The sequence below is a fragment of the Podarcis erhardii genome, assembly GCF_964252035.2.
Source record: "Podarcis erhardii genome assembly, chromosome: 4".
Lineage (NCBI taxonomy): Eukaryota > Metazoa > Chordata > Lepidosauria > Squamata > Lacertidae > Podarcis > Podarcis erhardii.
Genome location: NC_138508.1, coordinates 2,574,872 through 2,594,916, shown reverse-complemented (window position 1 = coordinate 2,594,916; position 20,045 = coordinate 2,574,872). Strand labels below are relative to the sequence as shown.

The following is a 20,045-nucleotide window of genomic DNA, read 5'->3' as shown; positions in this document are numbered from 1 at the left end:
TTGTTTCTGCAAAAATACATCTCCCCTTTTCTGGACCCTTGTTCCCAACTGTCTCCCCCCAAAACAAGATGAAAAGATCCCTCAGATGTGTTTGAAAACCAACAGAATGAGACCAAACGGAGAAAAACCACCTTCCTCCTTACCCAGTGGCCTCTCTCTGGTGTTCAACGGAGGCCTCTCTGCCTCATAGGAATCCAGTTCCATTTCTGCAAAGAGATCCTTTCCCTGAAAAAGAAACAAGGATTCAAAACAGAGAATGGGGGAAAATATAAGAGAATGACAAAGACTTGAAGGGTGTTAGATCTCATTCCATGGATGCCTTGCAGAAAAAGCATGGGCCATCAGCAGACCATTATGGGATGTTTTCTGTCCTGTTTGGAGCCCCTTGGGAGTATCCAGAGGAAAGTCTCTCTCACCTGCTTCCTCTCCTCTGCCTGACTCATGAGGAAACCTTCGGCCAGGGCCACTGCCTGCGAACTGGTCTCGGCTCCACAGTCCCTCACCCAGCTCTCCATCTCCGGGGGAAGGACAGCCAGGAACTGCTCCAAGATCACCAGGTCCAGCATCTCAGCTTTCGTGTGCCTTTCTGGCTTCAGCCACTGATGGTCAAGGCGGTAGAGTCGGCTGCAAACCTCTCGGGGTCCTTTGGCCTCCTGGCAGCAGAACTGCCTCAACTGCTGGCTCTGCACCTCTGAGCAGAGGGTGTCCTCCTCACCCAGGATCTTCTGCACAGAGTTTTTCCAGAATCCCCCACTGCTCCCAGTTTGGCTTGCATGGCCTCTTCCTGTTCCAGGGCCAGCTGAGTCTCGCTCACCCATCTGTGCTCTCAGGAAGCCTCTGAGAGATCGGAAGGAACCCTTTGGTCTTCTGCCAAGTTCTGTCTCTCTTAAAGGTAAAGGTAAAGGTAAAGGTACCCCTGCCCGTACGGGCCAGTCTTGACAGATTCTGGGGTTGTGCGCCCATCTCACTTAAGAGGCCAGGGGCCAGCGCTGTCCCGAGACACTTCCGGGTCACATGGCCAGCGTGACATCGCTGCTCTGGCGAGCCAGAGCCGCACACGGAAACGCCGTTTACCTTCCCGCTGGTAAGCGATCCCTATTTATCTACTTGCACCTGGAGGTGCTTTCGAACTGCTAGGTTGGCAGGTGCTGGGACCGAGCAGCGGGAGCGCACCCCGCCGCAGGGATTCGAACCGCCGACCTTTCGATCAGCAAGTCCTAGGCGCTGAGGCTTTAACCCACAGCGCCACCTGCGTCCCTGAGGAGAGGCGCTAGCAAATCCTACAAAGCAAATACATTGTTCTGTTACAAAAGTTGTCTAATTTCAGGAGAAGAAAAAGGTTCCTTGAGGAAGCATGGATGAGTCTTGGAGGGAACTAGGGCTGGACTGCACCACAACCCAGATCATTAGCTATCTTGGGGGGGGGGGGGAGAGGAGTAAGAAGAGAAGAAATATGTCTCTAGCCTTCTAGCAATGCAAAATGTGGAGGCAACGGAAGGGATTTCTGGGAGATGAATCAGCCTGGTTTCTCCTGCCTTCCAGTCAATGCGTGAAGTCTGAACTGACTGACGAGGGAGTCATTTGTATTTTGTGAAAAATGGATGCTTGGCTCTAGTGGGGGTCCTCACCCGGGGGTCCTCAGGAGTTGTTCTCCCCCCACCCCCACTCCCCTGCTTCTGTCTCCTTTTTTGCACTTGAACTCTCTGCCACTCTCCAGGCAGACCCCTTGGGGTGGGGTCACTTTTTCTTTGCTCTGAGGGCCAGGTATGTTTCTGGCCAACCCCCTGAGGGCCAAGTTCGCAGGGCCAAAAACACCTCCCTTTAAATTTAGGGGTGTAATTTAGTATTAGTATTCTCTTAGATAGCTTAACACACACACAGCCATTGATGCCCAGGTCCCTGGAGGCTCAGTGAGTAGCAGTGCCCATTTCCGGCTGCTTTGCCAGCAACAATCCCTTTGGGAGAGAGAGGATGTGGTCCTGGGATGCCCTGCTCTGGGTGCGAGGGGATGGCTGCCGTGGCCTCCGTGGGGAGCTGCCCTGGGAGACACTGGGAAACTGGTCCCCAATGCAGCAGCCAGACTATGGGCTGGGATCCCTCTCTTTATTCCTGGCCTTTCTCTCCCACCTTTTTTTTTGGGGGGGGGGCTAGTCCACCTCCTCGTCCAGCTTTGGAAAACCATTTGCACATTTTTCGTCCGTTGTGCAATGAGGCTGAGCGACGTCACACAGAGTTAAAGTCCCAGGGACTCCTTTGTGTGAAGAATGGAGATCTTTTCTGAAGGGGGGGCGGAGGGCCAAATGAGTTTGGGATCCTCTGATCTGCAGGAAGGAGAGCGTGGCAGCCCTGGCCCCTCCCTGGCTGGACCCTCTCCTCCTCCCTGACTTGGGGTCCCCCCCCTGCAGGAGCAGATCAGGCCCCCCAGGCCCCCTCCCCTGCTGCAGCCCTGGGACCCCCACCAGATCCCAGAGAGAGAGAGAGGAGACTCACCAGATCCCAGGAGGGGGACAGAGAGGAAGCCCTTGCAGGAGAGACACCCAAGCAGGAAAGGACTGGGGAGGGAGGGGCCTTGGCTGTGGAGGACCTGCCCCCCCTTGCTTCCTGTCCTCTCTAGGAAGGCAGCTCAGTTGCTTTTAACCCTTGCCAAGCCGAGTCCATCCTGCTCAGCCCTCTCTCGCTTGGCAGAACCTCAGATTCTTATTATTTCTTATGGATTTTGGGGGGCAGCTGCCCCCCCCGCTCGGCTCCGCCACTGGCCAGATATCCTTTTGGGGGTGAGGCTCCTGGCTGGACTCTGAGCATCTCCTTCCCTTGGCCAGAAACCAGAGGAAGAGCCTGCAGGGAAAAGGGCTTTGCAGGAGGCAAGGAAGCTCCTCCTGGAATTCCGGAGTGGAGAGAGAGGAGGGGATCCCAGGGTCATCTAGTCCCACCCCCAGCAATGCAGGAATCTCAGCTCCAGCATCCAGGGCAGATGGCCCTCCGATCTCTGCTGAGAAACCTCCAAGGAAGGAGAGTCCCCCACCTCCCCAGGGAGACCTTTCCCCTGCCCAGCTGCTCTTAGGTGTCCCTCAAGGCAGCGGGTCCTGAGTTCTAGTCCTGCTGAAACCATCGCACTGGCTGCCAAGGAGGAACCAAGTGATGTTCAAAATAAATAAATCCCATTCTCGTCATAAATGAGTAATGCTTTCTTAAGCATGTTGCTATGCAAACATTCAATAGTATGCCATTTCCCCTTCCAGAAATGCTGAATTTCTAACTCAATGGACTAAAAATGGATGGTTGTTATGCTTAGAGAAGCTTTTAATATTTTATGGACTATTGTATTTTAATATTTTGTTGGAAGCCGCCCAGAGTGGCTTGGGAAAAACCAGCCAGATGCGCGGGGTATGTATAAATAATAATAATAATAATAATAATAAAGAAAAATACTGCTGCTACTGCTGGGCAGATAGGCCTCCTTCTTCAAATGGTTTTGGGTTTTTATCTGTGTCATTTTCAATTGTTATTGATATTAATGTTGTATTCTGAATTTTTGATCTTATGATTTATGTGGAAATTCTTTTCCATTTGGTTGTGTACCTTTGGATGTGTTTTGCTTATCGTTTATGACTTTGGTTATGTTGGTAATTATGTAAATCTTGTCATAACAACAACAACAATAATTTATTATTTATGCCCCACCCATCTGCCCGGGTTTCTCCAGCCACTCTGGGCAGCCTACAACAAATGATTAAAACTGTTATGTTGTGGGTTGACATAGCCGACGACCAGCGATTTCTCCAAATAGCTCTTTATTTCGTAAGCTGGAATAGAACTGACTGCAAACAGCTCAGCCGGCCTGCTTTTATAGGCAGCCGGCTGTCAACATTGTAGCAACAACAGCCCAGAGTTCCCGCCTAAAATAACTGATGTGGACCTGAGGGAAAACTATCTACAGACCTGAGTGAAAACTATATACAGTATCCCCCTGCTGGCCCAGGGTGAAACTTCACTACATAACACCCCTCCCCACCGAGATAAGGCGTTAGTTACAATCGTAATGGTTTCCTTATATACAGCACTACGCGTAATGGTTCAATTAGGCACAAAAGCAGATCGGTTACATTTCCCATACTTAGACCAACAGTGATACATGTCCAACAACATAGTCCTTTAAATAAGTTGGGCGCTTGGAAACTCTGCCAGACCACCGGGGACTGGTAGCCAAGTCCAGGGGCGCCGACTTATAAAAAATATTGGGGGGGCGGGGGCCCATACTGACTTATAAAAAATATTGGGGGGGCCCAAGACCTCCAAACCGCTGCTGCTGCCCCGACCTTAAGTGAACCTGTGAGGGCCCGCCCTTTGCGGCAGCCGATTGGCTGCCGCCGTGGGCGGTGAATATTAATGAGCTAGGGGGAATCCCCGCTTCTTGCGGGGCTGACACCAGCCCCGCGAGATTGTTGCTGGGGTATTTTAAAAGGTAACTATCGTCAAACAAGGAAAATAAAAAATACCAACATAATTTTGTGATTTTACAAAGCATAATATAACTAATAATTTTCTTAAATTATTGGGGGGGCAGAGCCCCCCCAAACGAATTTTTGAGGGGGGGCTCGGGCCCCCTCAGGCCCCATGGAGTCGGCGCCTATGGCCAAGTGAACTGTGGTCCGTTGTCAGAGACAAGGACATCAGGACACCCATGCGTTGCGAACAGGCCTCGCAGCACCCGGATGACAGCTTCGGTAGTGGTGGAGGGCATCAGGGCGACCTCCAGACATTTGGAATAGGCGTCCACCACTACCATAAAGGTCCGGCCATGAAAGGGGCCAGCCAGATCAATGTGCACCCTCGACCAGGGTGTCTTTGGCGTCTCCCAGGTGTGTCCCTTAGCTGCCGGTGGTGCAGGCCTCGACTCTTGGCACGCTTGACAGGCGGACACCCAGGCAGTGATGGCATCGTCCATATTAGGCCACCAGACGTAACACCGAGCCAACGCCTTCATTTTGACAATTCCCGGGTGGCCAACGTGCAGAGCCTCCAGGACGCGCTGACGGAGTCCCTGGGGAATCAGGACGCGGTCTCCCCACAGCAGACAGCCGCGATGAGCTGAGAGTTCATGTTGTCTGGTTGCGAAGGACTGGAACTCTGATGCAAAAGGCCCTTGTGGCCACCCCCTCCACACCCAGTTGAGCACCCGGCTGATGGTGCGATCCTGGGCAGACGCGGAGGCCACAGTGGCAGCTGATACAGGCGCTGCCGGAAGATCCTCAATCAGAAGGAGCGATGAAGCTGGAGCCGGGTCTTCCACAAATGCTGGAAGAGGGCAACGGCTGAGGGCGTCGGCATGGCCCATCGATTTCCCCGGGCGATGGATGAGCCGGTAGTGGTAGGCAGCCAGGAAAACCATGTTGACAGCCGGCTGCCTATAAAAGCAGGCCGGCTGAGCTGTTTGCAGTCAGTTCTATCCCACCTTCGTCGCCAGTGTTATGTTGTGGGTTGACATAGCCGACGACCAGCGATTTCTCCAAATAGCTCTTTATTTCGTAAGCTGGAATAGAACTGACTGCAAACAGCTCAGCCGGCCTGCTTTTATAGGCAGCCGGCAGTCAACATTGTAACAACAACAGCCCAGAGTTCCCGCCTAAAATAACTGACGCGGACCTGAGGGAAAACTATCTACAGACCTGAGTGAAAACTATATACAGTATCCCCCTGCTGGCCCAGGGTGAAACTTCACTACATAACAAAAACTACATTAAAACATCAATCCTTAAAAACTTCCCTAAACAGGGCTGCCTTCAGGAGTCTTCTAAACGTCAGAGAGTTGTTTATTTCTTTCACATCCGATGGGAGGGCGTTCCGCAGAAGAGGCACCACCACCGAGAAGGCCCTTTGCCTATCATGTTGTAAGCCCCCTTGAGCGTTGTTTTAACGATGGAAAGGTTACAAATAAAATAAAATGATGATGATGTCTACGATTTCCCACAGACTACTTTGTGGGGCGTCTTGTGTCTACGATTTCCCACAGACTACTTTGTGGGGCGTCTTGTGTGAGGGAAACTGCAATCCAGGGAGTCTCTGGCAGGAGATAATCAGATAAGGAAAGCTTTATTTACAAAAAAAAGAGAATGGTGAAACAAAGTGAAGACAGGAGATGTGTTCTTTCAGGGAGAAGTTAACTTATTACTTCAGCTAAATGTCTCAGGATTAAACACAGTTCTGCAGGCACAGCTTCTCTTCAACTCCCTCCTCTCAAAATCAGTTGTCACACTTCAGGGAGATGTTCAGGTTTCCAGAATAGGTGGTGAAAGGCTGAACTCTCTTTCTGCTGCTTCTCTCTCACCCCCAGACTTAGTTATGAGGGGTCTTTCCGTGAGGTACTTTTGACACAGCCCAGCTTCCTTCACAGCGAGGGGCCACTTTTCCTCGGTTCCCCTCTCTCTTAGCAATCCCATTCCTGAGGTATTTTCCTTTGTATGCCAGACCCAGGAGATCCTCTCAGCCCTTGCCACGGACTCGGGAATCTCCTTTTCCTAGAAGATCTCTCCCCTCCTGACTGGAAGGAGACCCCAGAAGAAGAAGATTTGAGTCTTCTCACAGCTTCTCCCTCCAGCTTCTCTTCCATCTGAATACTCCCTCCAGACCCTCAACATGGTCTCCCCATCTCAGCTGTGAGGCTCCTTCCTCTGGCTCCATAGAAATTCTCCTCAGAGCGGAGGATCCACTCAGATCAGAGCCACTTCTCCCTCCCTCCCTCCCCCCTCTCCTCATCCCCATCTTCTGCCAACCTTCTCTCTCTCCCATCTCAAATCCCCTCAGAAACGGCTCTCTTTATTTTCCCTCCAAAAGTGCTGGCGCCACCCCCCTCTGGGTAGCCAATCAGAAAGCGGCTCTGGCCCAGCGGCTCAGTTATTTCTAGCTAAGAAATTGGGGGAAAGGCAGCTACTCTGTGTCTTGGGGTTTCTTGCGGTTGAGATCCGTAAGCTGAGTATGGTACGATTTCTCAGCATTTAATGACACACTTTAATGGGTAAGTGAACTCATATTGGAAACATTGCAGACACAGTCATGAAGGATTTTTCTAGAGTGTTTTATTCATCCTCACCTGAATAAACACCTAGATAACGTGAAATTAATGGGTGCTACTGTCTCCAAATAACATTAAACCTATGCAAGCAGATTATTGGAATAGGACAAATGATTCCCCCACCTCCTGGAATTCCCTAGGCAAAAAAAAACACCAGGTCATGGGTGCCAGTCCTGAGTGGGCAGAGACAGAACGTGGAAAATAACCCAGAGACTGGAAGCAACTCAGCAATGATAATAGTGTTTTACTCTTTTAATGATAATAAATAATTATATATATATTTTTATTTATACAACAACTGCAGCAAGGATTGGAAAAATAAGTAGTGTAGCTGATCTGGAAAAAAAACATTTTCCTGGGTTTATGCTTAATGTAGAATGCTGAATGGGAGGAGTTCTGGAATGCCTGGCATCACAAGGGAGGTGGCTCTTAGCCAGTGGGAGGATGAAACACCCTTAAGAAGAAATTAGAGAAAAGATTGTTATATGGCAACACCAAGGTATCCAAACAGAAAAAGGTCTGGAGGGTGGAACACTTTCCATATGAGCTGTGATATTTGCAGGGTCTCATTCCAGGGCCAAAAGGTCACTGAGAGGGAAAATGATCAGGAGCTTTTCTAAAGTACTGTGCAGATGTTTTTTCTCTTTTAAATACAGTACTAGAACTGTGGGTCACCAATGAAACTGACTGGTGGTACATTCTAGGGCTGTCTTGCCAGCGCCCCCTAATGGCTTTGTGGCCAATATCAACCACCAGACAATCTAGAGGTTCTTTAGATTCCACTGGATGGAGGACTGACAGACTCTTAGGTAGAGACAAGCGTTTATTAATTGGTAAACATTAGCAAAGAAATTGATCAGCACCGTAGAATAAGAGTCTAATCCAAAGCCAACAGCAACTGGAATAAACTACAGAGCTAGCAATATAAGCAATAAGCCAAAAAATCTTAGGCAACAATAATCATAATACGGATAGAATAGGTACAGTTCTTCATGTCTCCTCAGCCGATGGAGATTTGGAAGGTTTATCTGGGACACTTTGTGATAGGAATTTTATGGTCTTAGATATATGGCAATGTTCATAACCACACGTACATAGATCAGCACAGGAAAGCCAACCTGGAACCATGTTGATTCCTAAACTGAGCAAATGTTTCTCTGCATGGTCAAAATGGAAAAGCCTCCCCAATGTCTCTTCCTTCACAAATCCTGTCTTAATCTGTGTTTGAATAAAGGTGTGAGCCTGTGACCTGGCCCAGGAAATAAGTATTTTACCACTACAAAAGAATGGCCAGGCTCCCCAGGAAATCCAATCAAGTAACCTGCCAGACAGGAGATAAACAAGGACAAGAGAAAAACAACATTCAAATTTCTGTGATGTAGATGGGATGTATCTGAGGGGTGGTCTTAGGTTACACCCCTTCTGTGATGTATGCATAATGTTTCTGGGGGTGGTCTTGATCTAGAGGATGGGAATTTCAAAAGTCTTTATAAGCCCTTGCACAGCATTTTTGGGGGTCCTCCTCCTCTCCTGCGTGTGAGGGGAGCACCCTGTTGCAACAGATCAATAAAGATCAAGCTTACTAGCTGCCTTGCTTCTCAATATTCTCTGGTTGGCCTCTGTTATTTTCTCCTACCAATAGGGAACCTATGTAAGGACTCTATATGGGCTCTTGGATACCCCATAAGGGAAAAGGGCATATTTTTATTTACAACAACTTCAGAATGGCAGACGGCTGCTCTCTTCACATTCTGGAATGGAGCATAGAACAATATATAAAGATCTCCCTGTCTGTCTCCTTAAGCTGCTGGCCCTTATATATGTTATTCTAAAGCAGCAATGCTGCAGCAAGCAAAGGCTCTAGCAGCTCAGTCAGCTGCTTGTGGCTGCAAAACCAGACAGGATGTTTGTGACTGTTGCCATGGAAACGAAGGGGCAGTCCATTCTCCTTATTGAGCACAGGATGTGAGCTCAGGATGTGTTATATGACCTGTACAGGATGTACATGGGTGGAGTTTGGAGTTTCTCTCTGTTTGTTGAAGAGAGCAGACATCTTTTACTGTATGACTGCTAAAGACAGGAATAAAAGCATGTAGTTACATTTCTGTCTGTGTCTGATTCCCCTCCCTGGGGATATGCAGGGAGGAGGAGAAGCAGATGGTGTGTTTTTCTCACAGCCTGAGGAAAATCGCCGGAACGGACCTCGTGTGTTTTTCCTGCCGGGAGTCGCCGGAGGGAGGTCAAAGGAATTCAGCCGGTGCCTGGACAGATAGGCACATACCTCTGACCGGGCTAGAATTCTAACAATATAGTCCATAGTGAAGCTCTCATGCCAAGCTGGCAACAGATGTAATTCATGCTGTAAAGGGAAGTTTTCCTTCTGCATTAATTACCTTCTGCTGTAATTACATTCCCATCCTTTGATGTAATGAGGTTCCCATCCTGCACAGCCCCAATCACCCCACACTGCCGGAGGGAAAGGTGCAGGCCGTGGGAGGCTGTACCGCAGCCCCCATCCCACCCCCAAAGCCGTGGAAGAGGTGCTGACCGCGGGAGGCCCAGCAGGCTGCTCCGGGGGCCTAAGTCAGGCCACACCACCCAGGCGGCCCCAACCTGGCCCATAGCTGTCAACTTTTCCCTTTTCTTGCGAGGAATCCTATTTGGAATAAGGGAATTTCTCTTTAAAAAAGGGAAAAGTTGAGAGCTATGACCTGGCCCTGATGCCGGGAAGGAGGTGGGGGCCACGGCAAGGCCTAAGCAGGCCCCACCACGGCCCCAATCCCCTGCCCATCCCCGGGGGGAAGCCATGAAGGTGAGCCTGGGCTGAAGAGCACCGGCCCTTTGCCTGGCCCCCACCCCACCTCCAACTGGGGCCCATTGTCCTGCTGAGATGGGGGCAGGGTGACAGTCACTCTGCAGCAAGGTGGGTGGCACCTGGCAGGTAAGCCCCCCGCTGTGTCGCAAACCCCGCCCACCTCCTGGAGGGGGTGTGAGCAGAAATTACCTTCCCATCCTTTCACTTCTTCTCAAACAGCCACGTTCCTGATATTAAAGCTACAGATACATTGCAAATCAGAAGCACCACATTCTGTTTTATTCCCTGGTGCCCTGCTCTGATTCATGGGCCCAGTTTGTCAGTCCAGATCCATATCATGATCCAGAAAATTCAAGTCTTTGCAATTCCATTTGCTAGCTCAGATGGCTTCAAAACGGAATTAGACAACAGCCCTCTTCGTTCTTTCGTTAAGCCACAGCATCAGGTGTCAGGCTGGGTCTTGGCACACTTGGAGAGGCTGTGTAACAACTGCCTCTCTGCTTCTTTTCCAGTTCCAACTCATGGTCTCCATTCAATTGGATTTCTATGCATCTCACGGAGACTGGATCTTGTACCCCATCTGTCAGAGCTGCCTCTAGGTCCCAGCTCACAGAGGACCAACGCTAGGCTGTCGTAATGTACAAAAGTCTTTATTGAAGTTCAGTTTCCATTTCAAAGCCGCAGCGTGCAGCCCTACGTCTTAAACCCTAGATCGGCGAAGTCCCGTCTGAGTCTCCTCCCCTCTGACACCAGTTTAAGATCCTAGCCCTGCTCCACCTTTTCCGCTGCTCTCTCCTCCTCTGGGTCCTCCTGCCCGCTGGGGCATTGCCCTTTCTGGACTCTTCCGACGCTGAGTCGCTTAGCTCCTCCCCCTGCCTCCGGCGGGCTTTGGGACCCGGTTCCCAATCCTCATTCTCTGCTGTCCCGCGCTCCTGTACATTTGAACTTGCCTCTCGCGCCAACCCAGTGACCTTTCTCCTAACCGTTACACTACTTCTGTCACTGCTTCCCTCTTCCGGGATACTGGCCGGATCTGACCTCCCCTCCGTTGTCCGACTCTCCGATGGAGGTGTGGTCAGCTCTGCCTCGTCTTCTCTCCCTGGTGGGGAATGCACTGGCCCCGATACTTGGGACTCTTCCCCCCCACTCTGCTCTGGTGGGGAAGCTGGTCCTGATTTCCAACTACTGCTCTGGGAGTCCCTGCTGCCCCCTTGCTCCTGGGGCGTTCCCCTTGGGAACCCCCTACCCCTGGCCACTGGCGCCCCCTTCTGTGAATCTTCCGATTCGCTGGAGAGGCTCATGGAATCCCTCAGATCACTGTCCCCTCCTACGCTCCCCTCGGATTCCTCCCCCTCGCTCTCCATCTCCCATCATCCCTGTGCCTCTGCTCCTGAGCCCCTGACACCATCTTTTCTGATGATCAGGAGGTAGTTCTATAATTAAATGTATATACTTTCCATCAAAGGGACGCGGGTGGCGCAGTGGGTTAAACCACAGAGCCTAGGACTTGCCGATCTGAAGGTTGGCGGTTCGATTCCCCGCGATGGGGTGAGCTCCCGTTGCTCGGTCCCTGCTCCTGCCAACCTTGTAGTTCGAAAGCACATCAAAGTGCAAGTAGATAAATAGGTACCGCTCCGGGGGGCGGGGGGGAGGTAAACGGCATTTCTGTGCACTGCTCTGGTTCGCCAAAAGTGGCTTAGTCCTGCTGGCCACATGACCCGGAAGCTGTATGCCAGCTCCCTCGGCCAGTAAAGCGAGAGGAGCGTCGCAACCCCAGAGTTGGCCACGACTGGACCTAATGGTCAGGGGTCCCTTTACCTTTACCTTCCATCAAGGGTGGTGACCCTCCAGATGTTATTGGTCTACAACTCCCATCGTCCTCAACCATTGACCACGATGCCTATGATGCAGGGAGTTGACACCCAGGAACATAGGAAAACCTCATAGATCCCACAAGATCTAGTAAATGGTGAACATCTTAATGGAGTCCTGCAAACGAGATGTCCAGGAGTTTAGAGAGGAATAGGATGCAAAATGAGAAAGTGCTACATTACCTAAAACAATTTTCAAAAATGCATTGGAATCCATATAGAACATTTCTTTTGGTTCAAAACTGAGATTGATCTAGCAAAAGAAAAAGAAAGACATTTCAGTTATATTGGACTCAACAACCTCTTTACGGGAAAGGATGGTCTAATACTGATAGACCCCACTCTGTACCTAATGTGTTCATAGTGTTATTCTCCATTTGTTCATGTCTTATTCTTACTCAGACAAAACCAAGAGGATGGGGAAGTTAGCGCTTGCAAAGCGTGGAGCGTCCAGAAGGAACGCAGCGTCCAGAAAGCGTAAAGCAAAAGCAAATGAAACTGGTGGTCTGTATACAGCACAGTCATATGGGCTGAGGTTTCTCACAAGCAGCAAGGCATCTCGTCTCCACCTGCTTTTATCCTCCCAATTGCCAGTGTGGTGTAGTGGTTAAGAGCAGTAGATTCGTAATCTGGTGTACCGGGTTCGCATCCCCGCTCCTCCACCTGCAGCTGCTGGGTGACCTTGGGCCAGTCACACTTCCCTGAAGTCTCTCAGCCCCACTCACCTCACAGAGTGTTTGTTGTGGGGGAGGAAGGGAAAGGAGAATGTGAGCCGCTTTGAGACTCCTGAAGGGGAGTGAAAGGCGGGATATCAAATCCAAACTCTTCTTCTTCAAACTCTACTCTGTTCTCCCTGAATAAGTGAGTCCCAGCACTTGGAACAGAAGCACAGCCTAACACAAGTCCCTGGGACATCCTGGACAATTCCCTTTCCCAGCTTGCAATTCTCTTTTTATTATTATTATTAAATTTTTATTAACATTTTTAAAGGTTACAGAAAAAAGAAAAAATATACGTAAACAACAACCACAACAGCAAAACAGTATATAAAAAACAAACATCATAAAAAAAAGAAAACAGATCAAACCTTTAAATAACTTACTTTCCTTTGCTTACTTCCTTGACCTCCTCACACCTCCCGTTTTTGTATTCTAATTCAGTTAGATGTTTCAGCAAATCCTTCCAACTTTGTTTTTATCTTAATAATTTATCTTAAAATAATTTAACATTCTCTCTTTCACCAATTCATTTTTACTCAATCCTTTACATCTTTTCTGCTAAAGCCACATAGTTTTTCTTCCCAACTTCTTTCTAACATTCCTTAATTTTACAATATTTCTGAAGATGAACTTTAAATTTTTTCCAATCTTCTTCCATCGACTCTTCTCCTTGGTCTCGGATTCTGCCAGTCATCTCAGCCAGTTCCATGTAATCCATCACCTTCATCTGCCATTCTTCCCGGGTGGATAGATCTTGTGTTTTCCAATACTTTGCAATAAGTATTCTTGCTGCTGTTGTGGCGTACATAAAAAAAGTTCTATCCTCCTTTCTCACCAATTGGCCGACCATGCCCAAGAGAAAGGCCTCTGGTTTCTTCTGGAAGGTATATTTAAATACCTTTTTCATTTCATTATAGATCATCTCCCAGAAGGTCTTAATCTTTGGGCACGTCCACCAAAGGTGAAAGAATGTACCTTCAATCTCTTTACATTTCCAACATTTATTATTGGGCAAGTGATAAATTTTTGCAAGCTTGACTGGTGTCATGTACCACCTGTATATCATTTTCATTATATTCTCTCTTAAGGCATTACATGCCGTGAATTGCCCAGCTTGCAATTCTCTCCTCCTTTCCCAACTAAATCTCATTTGCTGTGGGAGAGGCCCCATTTCTGGTCCTCAGCACCCTGCCTTCTGCTAGGGCTCCAGTCCCTTCAAGGAAAGTGTTTGGGGAAAACAGGCTGCAAAGGATAAGGCCATGGCTAATGTGGCTGGATCCAGAGCCTACCTAAATATCGAGATATATGCAGGGCTTTTTTCAGCTGGAATTCACCAGGTCTCAGTTCCGGCCCCTCTCAGGTGGGTGATGTTTCCATTCTAAGAGAACAAGGGAGGCATTAATGGCGAGTTTGAGTGCCTCTTTTTCCAGAAAAATAGCACTGGATAGATGAACACATGGCCTATTTGCCTAGTGAATTCGCTTTTAAAGTAAGCAAAGCTCAGGGAGAGGGAGTCAAGTGATCCAAGAATTTGCATATTTTAAGCATATGGCAGAGCACGAGGCAACCTGGCAAATGCAAGTCTGTAGGACAAAGAGGACAGGTGTATCTAGACACCAAAAATCTAGCCTTTCTTCTGGGCATTGTGGACCAGAGAGTATTTAAGAAAGATAGAATTTTTTTTATGTATGCTACCACAGCAGCAAGGATCCTGATTGCTAAGCATTGGAAGACACAAGATTTACCCACGCTGGAGGAATGGCAGACGCAGTTGATGGACTATATGGAACTGGCCGAAATGACTGGCAGAATCCGAGACTTGGGAGAAGAAACAATCGAGGAAGACTGGGAAAAATTTAAAGACTATTTGAAAAAACATCATAAGTTGTATGAATGTTAAAAAATGCATTTTCTAGGAAACTCTAGCTTCAGCAATTGTAAATTAATGAAATGAAAATTAAGGTACAAGAAGTCAGAGGTGGAATAATGAAATAACTTTATTATGTTTAAGCTAAAACGTATAAGATTTGGGTTACAACATTTTGGAAATGTTACGGCAAAAATCTGGGTGCGAGGCTACTCTGCCACCCAGCTCATCGGACTAAGTCCGTGGGTCCCTGCGGAGGAAAATGAGCTCAGCCGGAGACAGGAGCAAACTGCAGAAGATCCAAGTTTATTGCGCAACAGGTTCAAGGCGAGATTGAACAGTGAGAAAGGGGTGACATGAGTTTTTGAAACTCCCTCCATGTCCCAGAATACAGTGCAAAACACGTCATGAATACATTAAAGAGAGGTTTGGTTACACAGATTACATCATGAATATATTAAAGGGAGGTTGGGTTACACAGATTAACATATGGAGGAGGGAGGGGGGAATATGCAGAGCTACACCGGATTAACATAAGGAGGAGGGAGGGGGGAATATGCAGAGCTGGAGATATGCACAGATAAACACTTCCTGGGGATGAGAAAACAATAGTCCCAAATATGCATAGTCTGCCACTTGACATTGTCTGGAGGAAAGGCTGATCAGAGCAATTTGAAAGGATTAGGGCCTTGACACCTTGCTTGAGGGATTATGCTGGACAGGGGAGATGTGATGGAGTCCTAGAGTAATTGAGCAAACTGGCACGCTGATTTTCTATGAACTTTATAGATTTTAGTCCCTTTTGACATTGACAATTGGAATAAATGGATATATTGTAGCGAAGAAGAAGGTAAAGAAGACATGCCCCCCCCCTTTCCGTATCAGTCCCCCATTCGGAGATAGATTTGCATTAAAGTTCTGTAAGAACTTGCAAATCTTTTCTCCGCACCCTAGATCTCGGTGAAGGTATTGGTGCCCTGTGAGTGGGAATAGGCCCGATGGAAAAGGAGGTGAGTTGAGCAGGGCAGCAAAGGAGGGAGCAACACTGACCAATACAATGTACGTTTATGTTATATAGATATGCACTAAATAATAACTTTGTATCTATCGTACTAGATGTGTGGGTTTGTGCAAACCTGAAGGGGACTTGCAAGCCCTGCCTCTTAAGGCCATTTGCAAGTATAGTAGTGCAGATAGCTGGATATAGGATATCGCATAAAAGGACACCTGTTGTATTTTGTTCAATAGTGGTCTATGCTTTACATTTAGCAGGAAGGTCCACTACTGACTGAAAAAAAAAATGCAGTTTGCTTTGTCCCCCGCCATTTTTGTGTTCTCAGGTGTCAAGGTAGCTTTTCTGTGGTCTCACAGTAGTGGCAATCCCTGGTGAATCCACTTAGGGCTTTCATATTAACCATGTTGCCTGGCACTCACCACAGCTGCCATAGGTTCGGGCACGTCCTGAGGGAAATGTCCTTGCCTTGGCTTCCTATGGGGGTTTTATTATTGGTCTTGCAGTCATGGGAAGTTGCGCACTTGCACTTTAAGGACCAAAAGCTAATTGCAGCCTGGATACACTTGCCCAATTCAAACTGAGTCCAATTTGAATTTATCTTTCCCCATGGTTCTCAACTCTTCAAACCAATCTGTTAAAAGAAAACCATTCTTAAAAGGGCACTTGTCCAAATAAGTCAATTTAACTCTATAAGGGATCATTCCTGCTAAATCAAGGCATATACACCTTCCTGAAGCTTCTCCTTGGTAAAGCGAGTTTTAACACATTTTAAAATGGGTAGGGAAGGTTGGCAGTGTGCCAGGTGGGACAGCGAAATGTGGTTATCTAAACATTGAACTACACAATAGCTTGATCCATTAGAAAGCATAAAGTGTATGAAAATCCTCCATTGGGGTATAAGGAATAAGGCAGTATACATTAAACATAAGACAATTACACACACACACACACACAAAAATTCCTCCCTTTGTGGAAATAACACTGTCAAACACATTTCAACATTCCTACATAATAACACATAATACACAACAAACTAATTAAATATCAGTTGAATATAAAAGTCAAAAAATCTCCTTGCAATTCAACTCCTCCCCTTTGAAAGAAATTGCTGTGGCCACTTTGAAAACTGTGTCTGTTGTTGTTGCAGGTAATAAGTCTCGTGGTAGCGAAGCTTTTCATTGGATCTGTAATAACACACTTGTAGAAATGATATCCTGTAAGCGCAGGGCGGAGGGAAGTACTCCAATAGAAAGGAAATCTTCAAAACAGGAAACAGAGTTCAGAACAGAAATACTAAGGATGTTTGCAGAAATAAAGCAAAGTGAGAAGAACTTAGAAACGAAACTAGAGCAAGTAGATAATAAAATAGGGAAAATGGACAAAAAGATTGAAGAGACAGTAAGTGAGCTAAAAGGACAGATTAAGGAGGTGTCAAAAAGAGTGGATGAGGGGTTTAAAAAGACAAAGTATGAATTGAAGGAAATGAAACGGGAAGAAGAAAAAATGAAAGATGAGATAGTAGAGCTCCGCAAAACACAAGAAGAGCTAAAAGACTCGATAGCGATGAATGAACTAAAACAAAGAGAAGTGAACCTAAGAATGAGACAGATCCCAGAATTACAAAACGAAAATATAAGAGAAAAAAATAATAAAAGAACTAACACAATGGATGGGGCTACCAGAGGAGGAGATAGCAGGAACAATACAAAATGTATACAGATTGAAATCTAAAGCAACTAGAGTTAAGAAACAACCAGGTGATTGTTTAGTTACATTCAAAGATAAGGAGATGAGGAACCTGATCTTGCAAAGGAATAGAGAGAAGAGACTGTATATAGATGGAAATTATATAATTATATTTAAAGATATACCGATCAGACTTTTGAAACGGAGAGAGACATATAAACCACTGGTGCAGTTGTTAAAGAAAAACAGAATCGATTTTCGTTGGGAATTTCCGGAGGGTGTCTCATTCTTCTATAAAGGAATTAAAAGAAAACTGACAAATCCCGAGGAAATAGGAAAATTTACAAGGAGATACAAAGAACTTCAACAAGGGGAGGAGGAACTGAAAGGTGCCGAAGGAGGAGAAAATCTGAGAGCGGATTTACTGCCGGGTGAAGAAGAGAAACGAAGGGAAAGAAAACAGGAAGAAGAGGAAGAGGAAGAAGACGAAGAAGAAGAAGAACTAGGAAACCCTTAAGTTAAAAAAAAAAAAAAAAAAAAAAAAACTTAAATTAAATAAAAATGTCATTAAAACTCTGTAGTTGGAACGTAAACGGGATGAATGATAAGAAAAAACGGAATGGAATTGAACGCATTTTAAAGAAAAAGAACTTAGACGTAATATGTTTGCAGGAAACACATATTGCAAAGAAACACAGGAAAATGCTGATTAATAAGAGACTAGGGAATGAATTCATTTCCTCGGATAAAAAGAAAAAAAGAGGCGTGGTACTTTACATTAAAAATGGAATTGAGGCACAACAACTATTTAAAGATGAAGAGGGGAGATCAATTGCAGTGCGAATAAACTGGCAGGGAGAAATACTGATTCTAGTAGGGATATATGCCCCTAATGGTAACAAAACAGAATTCTTTAGTTCCCTGGAAGGGAAGCTATTTGACTATATAGACCAGAAAATTATCCTAATGGGAGACCTAAACGATGTCGTCTCAATTGATATGGACAGATTAAGAAAATCAAAGAATAGAGAAGGTAAATTACCCAAGACTTTTTTCACAATGACCAAAAACTGCAATCTTATCGATATCTGGAGACTGAAGCATCCTCTAGAGAAACAATTTACATATCACTCAGAACCGAACCAATCATTCTCAAGAATAGATCAAATCTGGGTATCGAATGAATTATCACCAAGAATTAAAACGATAGAAATCCAGGCTAAAGTTATCTCAGATCATAATCGAATCGAAATGGAAATGAAAGGATTAGATGAACGTACTTTTAGGTGGAGATTAGATGACAGTCTATGGGATGATCAAAATTTTGTCGTAAGAATTAGGAAAAAATTAGAGGAGTACTTCATAGACAATATGGGTAAAGGGGTTAAAACAAGCATGGTCTGGGACGCCAGTAAGGCGGTAATGAGGGGCCTACTTATCCAACAAAATGTCTGGAAAAAAAAGAATAAGGAAAAGAGATTAAATGAGATCATGAGACAGATTACAGAGAACGAGCAGAAATTAATCCAAAAGCCGAATAATGAAAGGGTAAAACAAGAGATAAAATACCTGCAAACACAAGTCGCAATTATAATAAATAAGGAGATTGAATGGAACATCAGAAGGCTAAGACAGAAGAGCTTTGAATTTGCCAACAAGTCAGGTAAATGGCTAGCGTGGCAAGTCAAAAAAAGAAAAGAACAAAACACAATTAACAAAATAGTAGTAAATGGAGAAGAAACAACCAATCCGAAAGAAATCAGAAAAGGCTTTTCAGACTTCTTTGAACATCTGTACAGTCATAAGGAAAAGAATAATAGGAAAAAGATAGAAAGATATTTAAACGAAAAGATGGTAAAGAAAATATCGACAGAGGAAAAAGAACACCTAAATGCCCCAATATCTAGATTAGAAATAGAAGAAGTGATCAAGGACCTGAAAAGAGGGAAAGCTCCAGGCCCGGACGGGTTTACATCGAGTTATTATAAAGAAATGAAAGATATCTTGACTACGCCATTGATGGAAGTAATGAATAACATCTTAAAAGAAAGAGAAATGCCCGGGTCGTGGAAAGAGGCCCTCATTACAATTATTCCCAAACAAGATACGGATTTGACCTCAGTCAAGAATTATAGACCCATTTCCCTACTGAACATAGATTATAAGATCTTCGCCGGAATTCTAGCCAAAAGACTTAAAAAGATATTAATAAGGATGATACACGAAGATCAGTCAGGCTTCCTCCCGGGAAGGTCAATAAGAAACAACACTAGAAACATAATCAATCTTATTGAATTCTTATCTGATAGGTGTGACAAACCTGCGAGTTTAATATTCATAGACGCGGAGAAAGCCTTCGATAATGTAAACTGGGATTTTATGCTTAAAAATTTAGAAAGTATGGATATGGGCCGAGAATTCTTAAATGGTATAGGGGCAATCTACACAGAGCAGAAGGCGAAATTAATAGTTAATGGAGTCATTACGGAAGACATAAAAATTAGTAAAGGAACCCGTCAGGGCTGTCCACTTTCTCCGCTACTCTTTATAACAGTTCTGGAAGTACTACTAAATGTAATAAGAGAAAGTAAAAAAATTAAGGGGGTAACATTAGGTGCAAATGAATATAAAATCAAAGCGTATGCGGATGATGTGGTTATCACGGTGGAAGAACCTTTAGAGAGTATAAAAGCTTTTCTGGTCGAGACAGAGGAATTCGGTAAACTTGCAGGCTTTAAATTGAACAAGAATAAGACAAAAATGATTGTAAAAAACATGGATCAGGATAAGGCTATAATAATACAACAATCAACCGGAATCGAAGTTGTCAAAAAGATAAAATACTTAGGGATATGGATTACCAACAAAAATATTGACTTATATCAAAATAATTACGTTCCGGTTTGGAACAAAATCAAAAAAGATTTAGAGATTTGGGCCAGACTGAAATTATCGTTTTGGGGTAGAATATCCATGGTGAAGATGATGCTGTTACCTAAACTG

The 20,045-nt window shown here is 45.8% G+C and overlaps 2 protein-coding genes and 1 long non-coding RNA gene across 4 annotated transcripts in view; all 3 read left to right on the top strand.

Moving 5' to 3' along the window:
* The window catches only part of LOC309341012 (uncharacterized protein), a 188,440-nt gene that overhangs the window by 79,682 nt on the left and 88,713 nt on the right, over nucleotides 1-20,045 (top strand). The gene's annotated exons all lie outside the window — the stretch shown is intronic.
* LOC309341299 overlaps nucleotides 7,468-20,045 on the top strand; it is a 204,061-nt gene continuing 191,483 nt past the window's right edge. Inside the window, exon 1 of one of the 2 annotated variants that reach the window (XR_014156177.1) lies at nucleotides 7,468-7,568. This is a non-coding gene — a long non-coding RNA (uncharacterized lncRNA). Of the gene's footprint in view, nucleotides 7,587-20,045 lie in introns of both variants that reach the window. The other variant, XR_014156178.1, reaches the window with a different exon arrangement.
* Nucleotides 7,781-20,045, top strand: part of LOC309341269 (uncharacterized protein) — a 63,064-nt gene continuing 50,799 nt past the window's right edge. Inside the window, exons 1-3 of the mRNA XM_081860852.1 lie at nucleotides 7,781-7,878; nucleotides 10,397-10,483; nucleotides 12,158-12,259. Of these exons, the coding sequence (XP_081716978.1) occupies nucleotides 7,797-7,878; nucleotides 10,397-10,483; nucleotides 12,158-12,259 (271 nt within the window). The 5' untranslated portion in view covers nucleotides 7,781-7,796. The remainder of the gene's footprint in view (nucleotides 7,879-10,396; nucleotides 10,484-12,157; nucleotides 12,260-20,045) is intronic.